The sequence below is a fragment of the Ixodes scapularis genome, unplaced genomic scaffold, assembly GCF_016920785.2.
Source record: "Ixodes scapularis isolate PalLabHiFi unplaced genomic scaffold, ASM1692078v2 PGA_scaffold7__128_contigs__length_106722199, whole genome shotgun sequence".
In the NCBI taxonomy this organism is placed as follows: Eukaryota; Metazoa; Arthropoda; class Arachnida; order Ixodida; family Ixodidae; genus Ixodes; species Ixodes scapularis.
Window position 1 is genome coordinate 97,583,595 of NW_024609882.1, and position 10,662 is coordinate 97,594,256.

General features: G+C 48.1%; 1 protein-coding gene across 1 annotated transcript; it reads left to right on the forward strand.

The window, feature by feature from the left end:
• Nucleotides 1-1,300: 1,300 nt before the first annotated feature.
• Nucleotides 1,301-1,787, forward strand: LOC120841589. The gene is made up of 2 exons (XM_040212514.1): nt 1,301-1,491; nt 1,574-1,787. The coding sequence occupies exons 1-2, from the start codon at nt 1,301-1,303 to the stop codon at nt 1,785-1,787; spliced, it is 405 nt and encodes a 134-aa protein (XP_040068448.1).
• The last annotated feature ends 8,875 nt before the right edge of the window (nt 1,788-10,662 follow it).

Sequence of the window (10,662 nt, forward strand, 5' to 3'; positions counted from 1 at the left end):
GACGTGCGTTAGGAAAACGAGCATGTTTATATTTAAAAGTTGCGGAGACCTCAACTTGCGAAGCTTTGTAAAGGGCGTGCGCGTTTTGGGCACCACCCGAAGTCTCTCCTTGTGGCAAAATATTCTTGAGGGTGATGGCGATATTGTGATGTTTGCGCGTTGCCTGGTTCTAAAAAGTGAGCCGCGCACGGCGACCGTCAAGCTTCGGAAGAGCAGCGTTCAAAGGATGGACGTCTTCGTGGCACAGGCTCACAACTCGCTGCTCAGTCGGGTTTTCCTGTATCGCAACACGCGCTGCGTTATGGTTTTTGATAGGACGATTACGGAGAGCGTGACCGGAGGCTCTCCGTATACGGAGAAGCAACCGGAAGCTCGCGCTGCGCCCTTGAGTTTCAGCGCGAGCAATGCATGAGCGGTGCCCTGCTTATGCACAGTAGCCTGCGGTAAAGCTATGCTAAAACTTCCTATAACATCATCGGCGGGCTTAAAAGTTTTATTTATTGCTCTTTAAAAAAAATAGTATAATATATTACACATTTGTGTAGCGTGTTACTTGCAACGTTCGACCCTCTTCGCCAAAACTACCGTTCTAATCTCGTCACGAATGGCTGGCTAACACAGGCGCGCTTGAAATCCTTCGATCATTCCTTAATTTGCCTTTGTAATTACCTGAAAACAAGTAAACGTATTCTGTCCCTTAAAAGTGCTTGGAGCAAACGGCCTCAAAACGCGAACCCATTCCCGATGTCTATATATTGCTCGACATACCGCGCACACGACCAGTTTTCTCCCACTTAGGGCCAAGAATAACCTTTTTGTAGACCGCATGGTAGAGCTCTACGCTACTAGCGGGAGCGTTGGCCGTCACGTTGAGCATAGATTGAGCTGGCGACCACGAGACCAGAAATCCGCAGCGTAGGCGATGTACGCAAAGCTTCCTAACGGAATTAGGCATCCCGGTCCCTTCGTGCAGCGCTTTTGCGAGGCGGAACACGAGAATTCCTACTTTAAAGGGCCCATGAAACAATTTTCGGACTTCGGCCAAATAAGTGTGGCCGGTCCTCTCTGTAACTAGCAAAAGGAAGATCAGAAAACAGTTATTGTCCAGGTGCGCGCGTTCCTATATTAAAAAATTAGAATAAATTGAGGTTTGTGAAACCCCTCAACTCATCCAGCACTTTCCGGGTCACGTGCATCGGACGTCAGTTTGGAGCCGCAGAACTTCCGGTTTTGTTCTGTGTTTAGCGCCTCCGACGAGCAGCATTGTGCTACAGCGAGAGCAGGCTCTCTCTCGTTCAACATGGCGACGTGGAGGGACGGTTTGAGCGACCTGGAGCGCGAGATGCTCGTGCACAGCGAGTCCATAGGATTATCTCCTTACGCTCGCACGCCTGCAAAACGTCCAAAGCGGTCCGTCGACGAAGAGGACGTGCCAGCTCTGCCCGATCCGAGTCCGGACCCAGACGCTTGGCGTCTCATGAACACGGCGTGGTAAGTGCTGAGCGTCATAGTTCTCAACTTCTGTGCTATTACATGTAGCTTTTGTGTGACGTCTCCTTTATTTTAACAACAGGTGCTCTTGTAAAAGATGCGAGGTTATGCCGTCCTCAAGGGAGTGCCTGTGTTGCCGGGAATGCATACCTGCGAAGGCAGCACAGCCGGAGGGCTGTATTACGGAGCACGCGGACTTCGTGCTGGTCTGCCTCCAGCCCGCCGTGCTCCGAGTTGCCCTTTGGGCTCTGGAGGATGCAGATATCCCCCGACGCAGGGAGAACCGATGTGCGTAATTCGTGTCCCAACGTTCCGTAGATTGCTGCCGCTGATTGGTACGCCTACCGCGTCACCGCAGGCACGCGCACTCGGTCGCCGGTTTTTTTCGTAACTGAAGAGCGTGGAATCTACCTACGGTGAAAATGTTTGTTGAGCGGCGCTAATAATTCGAGTAAAGTGCAATTTAGTGCTTCGCGTGTATGCTCTCTTGTCGTATTTTGACATAAATAAGAGCAGGCCCTTTGAGCGATGGATGATCAGTTCTTGCTTGGTGCGACTACCAGTTGTGGTGACAATTTTTTTCTTATTTTTCTTATTTCGGTCAGAAGCAGCGCAGCCTTATTTAGTGCGACCTAAGATTTCCGAAATCAGATAATTTAGGGACATTATTCTTTCCCCATTTGAATATTGCTTTTGGAAACTCGGTTGCTACTTGTTTACAGATCAAAACAAAATGCAGAAGCTTGGCATACAATTTTATTCAACCCGAGTCCTTTGCAGTCTAGCACACACACATGTACACTTTTGAAAGAGGTATTATAATTAGGGCTCAGCCCATTGTTACCAAGCTTCGGCACGGACAATTTCATTGCTAACCTTATTAAACACTCTATAATCGGTGACAAGTCAAAAACGAAGAGGAAGCTCGTCCCACCTCCTCTTTCCACTTTAGCAGAGCAAATGATCTAGAGGAGGCTACTTCATCCCCAGCGTTCGCTCTACCGAAGAGGAATGAAGTGGGAGGAGCTTCCGCTTCAGTCATGAGCTGTCTCCGACTGTAGACACGTCGGGCTGAGCAGTTGGCCAAACATATTATAAAAATGTGCTCATATTTGTCACCCTAATATACACAGCCTACCCAAACACCTTAAAAAATTCTTTAAAAGTGATGCAGCATAATATTGATATTGTACTCGTGTTTGAAATGGAGACGACTGAAGACAAAGGGACAAGAACAGCAGGTCTCAAATCACGACAATCGAGCATATCCATTTTTCTGAAAGGATGCCATGCCATCAGAATTGAACACTCTTCGAAGAACAATGGCAAAGCATTTGTGACAGCCCTTTACAATTATGTTGGGAATGCCATCTGAACCTGTAGATAGCTTACAATTATCGCTACAAGTGGTAGTAAAGGGTAACAAGCCACCACAGGTAATGTTGCATGTCACATAAGCATTGATATCAGAGAAGCATGAAAAAATGCAGCATTTTATATGCATCGATGTCTCCTGTAAGCAGATGCAATACAATTATCTGCTCCTGTAGATATTCAGCTCCCAATGACACACTGTCCTCTGTGGTCTTGCATTTCACTTAAATTTTTCCCCGCACACGTCTCACCTTCTTAATCTTGTACCTATGCAGACCTGGTGTATAACCCTGCATCTAGACTTGTACTTTGATACCAATAATAATCGATGCCAGTAAAGCGCCATTCACTCACTTGCAACCGAGTAGGGGGAGAGAGACAAGACCGGTTTTCAAGCCCCTTACGACGTCTTAGGACCAGCTCTGCAGCAGTGCACCCGGTCCTAGGACGTCGCAACAAGCTTGACAGGCGGTCTTGTCTCTCTCGGTCGTACTCGGTTGCTCGTGTGTGAACGGGCAGTAACATTGACACCAGTAATAATTTACCCGTCATTGTTATTTGTCATTTTCGCAGGCTCCGATTCGTTGCCTACCGCCAATTTGTTCGGTGGATGTGGCAACGGTTGGGGCGTCACAACAGGCGCATCCTGCCAGCCTGCGTCGTCTGCAGGATCCGGGAGCAGTTCCCATCAGACACCCATACAGGGTTTCTGGACCCCGAATAAAATGTTAACTCAACCTGAGCTGAATGCTCTTGTTCTCTACAATATCTTGCATGCCTACTCCAGCTCGAAGCATTCTGACAGCAACAATATTTGTTTATTGAAGCAGCACAACCAATGGAAGTGTGCTTTTATTTTGCAACTGAAATAATAGTCTTTGTCTGTGTGCACTTTGTGCTTGACAAAATACCAAATAATCGGTGGCTACGTGCCAACAAACAATTTTGCTCTTCGATATCCTGGGGAATTCACAAAGGGTCACAGGCCAAGGCGGCGGCAAAGAAAAAAAAAAAAAAGGCCAACGGTGGGGCTTCTTGTAAGCAGCAGAGTAGATCAACGACAGGCCTGCGATACTGTGGAGAAGGGATGTTGTGCTCCAAGCCTTTTGCAAACTCGATTGTTTTACGGGGATATCTTTAACTTTGAATGTTTCACACGAGCACTGTGATCCTATATTTGATAAGAAAATCCAGCACGATGCTACCCTGTGAACATGTTTGCATTTTTCTATATAGTAGAAGCTCACGGTTGGTGGCCTTGTTGATCAATTAGCTCGTGAAAGAGTCCAGTTCAACAATTCTTTAGAAAAACTGGACAGAACACTTTTCGCTTGCTTCCCAGGGAATTTCGATAACAGCACCCTAGGATAGGAATTGTATCAAATATTCACTGGCTGTTCAGAAGGTAAATGAGATTGTCCAGTGAGTGCTAAACATGAGAAACAGCTGGAAACCAAGATCAAGACTACAAATATGCAGTGTAGAAGGAATAAGGCATAATTTGCAAAATTAGGTGATCAATCAACTAAAGTTTTGTTTTGAAACAATACTGAAGTAATTATGGGCAACCACCATGATGCTGAATATGTCTGAGGAATGAAGAACAGATTACTTGAAACCATTGCAGTGTGGCACTCAAGACGGGGAGTGAATGCCTGCATTTGTGGGATGCTGGAGCGACGCGCATTCCCACGGGCTGCATGTTTGAGAGCGCTGACCTTTTGGCATCACATCATCTCCCAAACACTTTCAGAAGCAAATGCAAGCAGAGCTTCCGGCATTGTCAACGTGATGGACTATGTGCATTTTTTCGAAAGTACACTGAAGAAGCAATCAGGATTTGCAAAATATGCTGGAGTGTTTGAAGGCAGCCGGCACTACGCTCAGTCATAAAAAATGTGTTTGGTGTCAAAAAGCTTGCATTCCACAAACATGTCATTGACAAGCACGGGGTCAAACCTGACTCAAAGAGGCTGCAAGTGATCCAGTATCTTGAAGCCCTGAAGAATGTATCAGGTGTGCGTTGCACCCTTAGTATGGCCAACTACCACCTCGCTTGCTTTCCGCCCAAACTTGCAGCTACAACGCTCCTGCACAAACTGCACTACAAGAGTTCCATATTGACTTGGGGCCCATAAGAGCAGTTGCTACAAGCTCTCAAGAAGCTTATCTCCTTAACCACATGTGTTGCCATGTACAGGGGCATAGCCGGGGGGGGGGGGAGGCCTCAGCTTGCATCAGCGCCGCTCCCTCCCTCCCTCCTCCTTTTTCTTGCACAAAATATTGAGTTGGCAGAGATCACATTGCACCCAAGGCGCAGTGCCTGAGAGAAATGTGCGGGTCATCGCATTTCTCTCAGGCACACCTGGCTACACCACTGGTGATCTGTCGAGACTGTCATAATCATCACCACCGCCGTTAGACAACCCTAACAATGGAAACTCTGCCCGGCGCTCCTGCGCTTGCATTTGCATGGACCACAGCAAGCTCAGCAAGCATCTCGTTAGAGAATGGGTACTGATGCCGACTGCTGACGAATGAATCTGGCCAAAGTTTTTCAGAGACTCAGAAAAGCCGACACAACACTCAACATTGACAAGTGCGCGTTCCGGCAAGAAACTGTCAAGTTCTTAGGACACATCGTTTTTGGCAAAGGCGTGAAGCCTGATCCAAAAAAAGTGGATGAGACCACACAGATTACCTTACCATCAGACGTGAGAGAAGCGAGATCCTTTCTAGGGATGGCAACCCACCTTGCCAAGTTTTCACCAATCTGGCACACACAACGAAGCTAATGCAGGACCTTCTCTGCGTCCCGACCCGACCAGTAGCAAAACTTTGAAACAGTCAAAGAAGCTCTAGCCAAAGCTCTAGTTCTAATGCACTACAATTTACAGAAGCCTCTCACAGTTTCAGCGGATGCATTTTCTTACAGACTCGGTGCAGTCTTACTACAAGGGGCTTCCCATTGCCTACGCATCGCGCTCTTTGGATGAAGCAGAGTAACGCTATGTGCAAATCGAGAAAGAAGCACTCGTGATCACACGGGAATGTGATCATTACCGCATATACATTCTAGGACTGCAGTTTCAGATCGAGATGGACCACAAATCACTGGTACCTCTCATGACAACAAAGTGACTTGATGAGCTCAGCCCACGACCACAGCAATTCCAAATGCAACTGCTCCAGTACAACAACACCACAGGACACATACCGGGAAAGGTAATGTACTGTGAGCCGCCCGACGAAAAAGAAGAGAAGAATGCGCATGCCCCAGAGAACAGTCACAATCTTCAGACAATAGCCCTGCCCGATGAGTACCAGCCTGCCTGGACTGCCCTCGAGTGCCTCGAGAGCCAGCCTTTAGCTGATAAATCTACTGACTAACACCACAGACTTTCTCAACGTCATCGCTCTGGCCGATGCCGAACATACCTACCTACTTACTTCGCCATCCAGACATTGTGTTACAGTTGTTTCCACCCAAACACTCCCCCATTGAGAACCGTTTTACAAACATTGCCAGCTTTTTACCACAAGTGAACATGATATCGGACTTTATATTGGTGCGGAATACAACACTGGCTTCATTCCAGATGCTCAGCCTTATGGCTGGCAGCCATTTAACTACAGTACCGAAGACCGCTGATTTCTCGAACTAGACAGCTGAAGTACTAAAGAAAAAGGTAACCGTCCCTCCTTCTGGCCCTTGGGGACTTTCTGCGGACATTGTAACACAATGAACCAAGCAGCGATTCCGCATCCTTTAAACTTCGCTTGCCTTCTTGCTTGCTTTCTCCTCGTCTTGCACTTACAGTTTGAAACTGCCCTTCGTGAAGACTTTCTGATAGTCGAAAATGCCCTCGACAAGCGAGTTTCGCCTACCTGCCATGCCATAGTTGTTCCGGCTCTCGAGTCAAGGAGTGCTTGAACTGACTCGCAATAGTAATGGTCACATGGACTTCACACAAACGCTCAGAAAAGTACAAGATTGCTATGGTGGCCTGGAATGAGTGCAGCAGTATCTAGATACATCAAAGCATGTTCAGTAGGTCAAAAAAACAGTAGAGTCACATAAAAATCAGTTGGGGGAATGGGCCTGATATCAACAACGAATACACTGTTCAGCATTATTGCTCGGTACATTATGATTATCATCAATTTTGCCATTCAATTCATCACCCCGCAAGCGGTATCGTCAATGTCGACACAAGAAGTGGTCATGCACTTGTACAAAGTCTTCTATCAATATGGAACACCCGACCATTGCCCAACAAATCACGGCAATTAGTTTGAGTCGCAAGAGTTCCGCAGTTTGAAGGCCCTACCCGTGCCGCAAGCAACAGATTTGTCGAACACAGCAACGGCATGTTAGTAGCTGTTCTACGAAGATGTTGTGATGCCACTAACGCCAAGTGGGACAAGAAGGTAATGAGGGCTGCATTTGCGGTGAATGCTATTGTTAACTCAACCAACGCCATTAGCGCCGTCTCAATCACTATGTCGCAACAGCCGCAACCGCCGTTGTTGACATTTGGAACTGTTACCACTTTCGACCAAGGTGCTGAATCATGGACCAATAACACTGAACAACTCGAAGCCTCCTTCGAAGCAAATGTTATCGTCCACAGCAAGCGGAAACAATCCATTTTACTCACGTCGGTTGGTGCTAGAATGTGCGCACGGCTGCAGTCTTCTCGCGCCCAAAATGCCACTGGAGAAATCCTACAAGAAAATACTCAAGTTCTTAACACAACACCTTTGCCCAGAGCCCTCCGAGATTTACGAAACATACCACTTCCAGACACGAGTCCAAGGACCAAGTGAAAAAGTGTCAGACGATGTTGCCGAGCTCCAAAAAATTGCGGACAACTGCAACTTTGGTGATGTGCTCGAGCAAAACCTCCGTGATCATTTTGTCATCGGCCTATGGGACAAGACGGTTAAGAAAGTGCTCCTAGCCGAGCCAAAGACTTTGGATCTCAGCGAGGTATTGGGGATGCCAAGAGCTGCTGAAGTGGCTACAGAGAATGCCACTCAACTGCCGAACACGGTCACAGCCAATCTCCGCAGCTGGCGAATGAAGTCAGCTTAGTGCAAGCCACGGGTAGGAAAGGGCACTTTCAGAAGGGACCCCAGCAAAAACCCCAGAAGAGCTCTGCATGACCTTGCATACATTGTGGGGACAGCACAGCTAGACACACTACGCAATTGCCCTCACAAGTCGACAACATGTTTCAAGTGCAAGAAACAGGGACACCTGACAAGTGCCTGCCTGGCTCACCAACGGAAAACATGACGGCCCAAACTGTCTCACACAAACAGATTGTCAACTGGTGACAACCTTGAAGGGCCAAGCGATTCATCGCAGCATATGTACCCGGTGAACATGGCACAGTCATCTGTGCTGGCAATCATCAAGTCTCCCCAGGTGACACTAGACATGCTCTTGGACACTGGCTCGCCTATGTGCGTCATCTTGAAGGAGGCCTACAGCAAGAATGCGGCATCATGGCCTCCACTCAGTCCAATTGACATACGTTTGTTCTGCTACTTGGGGAAACTACATGTCGCAGGAGTTTTACTTTTACCAGTGAAGTATGGTGACAGACAGACAAACGGGATCCTGTAAGTAGTGGAATATCTTGGCCCACTCCTGTGTGGTCGCGACATAATCCAGAAGTTTCAGCTTCTTTCATGAGAGCATGTTTGCAGTCTCCAGACCCCGGACACAAGTGTCGAAGCAACAGTCAAGGAATTGAAGAAAGAATTCAAAGATCTGTTCGAAGAGGGAACAGGGTTGATGACGGGTTCCCCAGCACAGCTCAACTTGTAGAAGGATGTTGACCCGAAGTTCATGAAAGCACGTCCACTGCCGTACGCACTGAAGGACAAGGTGGCTGCAGAACTGGACAGATTGTGGGACAACGGAAACCTGTCACTGGTACCTCATGCCGAATGGGCCACCCCAGTAGTGCTCGTTACCGAAAAAGACGGAGGAATCTGCATCTGTGGCGACTTTAAGGCGACGGTCAACACTGCGTTTGATCTGGAACAGTACGCACTTCCTTGGATAGAGGACATGTTTGCATCATTGAAGGGCAGATACTGGTTTTCAAAATTTGAACTACAAGATGGGTCCTGCCACATTGCACTGGACGAAGAATCCAGGAAGGTGTGCGTGATCAACATGCATAAGGGGCTCTACTGCTACAATTGCCTCCCGTACGGCAATGCCTCTGCACCTGCTCTGTTCCAGCAAAAGATGGAAAGTATCCTGCGCGACGTTCCAGGAACTCGTCTTTTTGGGCGACATCCTTGTGGCAGAGGGACCCCAGAATTTCGGCAAGACTCTCCGGAAGGTGCTCATAGCATTCCGAGAAAATGGCATCCGCCTAAGGACAGACAATTGTGCATTTGGACGTGAGCATGCAAGTTGTGTACTCGCATGTGTGGACTATAAAGACAGAGATGGACTTCACCCATCTGAATAAAACTGGAAGCCATCATGACAACCCCAGCACCACGGAATTTATACGAGCTTCGCTCATTCCTGGGATTCATGAAGTTCTTGCTTCAGATGTATCAGCTACTGGCTCCACTCTACAACCTGCTCCGGCAAAATCTGAAATGAAGAGGGGAGCCTTCAGCAATTCAAAGCAAACTCTGCTGCGGTCAAGTCTCCTGGTGCACTATGACCCCACAAAGGAACTGATCCTAGAATGTGACACTTCCCCAGAGGGTGTTGGAGCAGCTTTGTCCAACAATATCAACGGAGTCAACAAGCCAATAGGATTCAGGTCAAGAACACTCACCAGTGCCGAGAAAAACTATTCTCAACTTGAGAAAGAAGCCCTGGCACTGATTTTCGGGGTCACCAAGTTGTCCGACTACCTGCTAAGTAGAACTTTCACGGTCAAAATTGACCATGAGCCCTTGGTGAGACTTTTAAGAAAAAGCCGAGCAACCCCTGCCACTGCAGCGGCCAGAATACAGCGCTGGGCCCTCACGGTTGGAGCATACAGATACAACACTCAGTACAAGCCTGGGCAAGCAAACTAGAATACAGATGCACTAAGGCGCCTACCACTACCCCACGACCAGCTCAAGACTACATAAGAAAACAATAGATCGCATGGAGTACAGGCACTGGACATAATGGACGCTGGTACAGTTTCCCAGAAGCTGCTCGAAGATCTAACCACAAAGGATCCAGTCTTGGTGTTACCTCAAGATACTATTAGGAAGGGGTGGCCTCGGAAACGAAAGGACCCAGTCCTGCAACCCTTCTGACAACAGAGGGACGTCTTCACCTTGGATGGCTTTCTCATTCGTTAGGGGGGGGGGGGAGAGTGATAATTCCCGGGAAAGCACGAGACGCCTTCCTCCAAGAACTTCATGACATGCACAAGGATATCACTGAACGAAGGCATTAGCTCGGTCAATACTCTGGTGGCCAGGGATTGGTAAGGCAATTCAAGACACCTTACGAGCTCGGCCAGCAACCACGCTGAATGGCAACCTCAGTGGGACACCACTAACCTCTGTGCAAGAAATACCTCCTACAAGGATAACCAGCATCAGCACTATGACAAGCACCACAGTATGCGCAATCTCAACACACTTCCGCCAGGCACGGCGGTCAGAAGTCTGGCTGCTGTTCCTGGCGGAAGCAGCCTCTCATGGCCACATCATAGAGCCAGCTCATCAACCTCGCCACTGTTACTGAGCAATGGTTGGTGCTCGTTTTCCGAAACGGCTAACCCTGGCTGCAACCAGGTCTTCCTTTGCTGG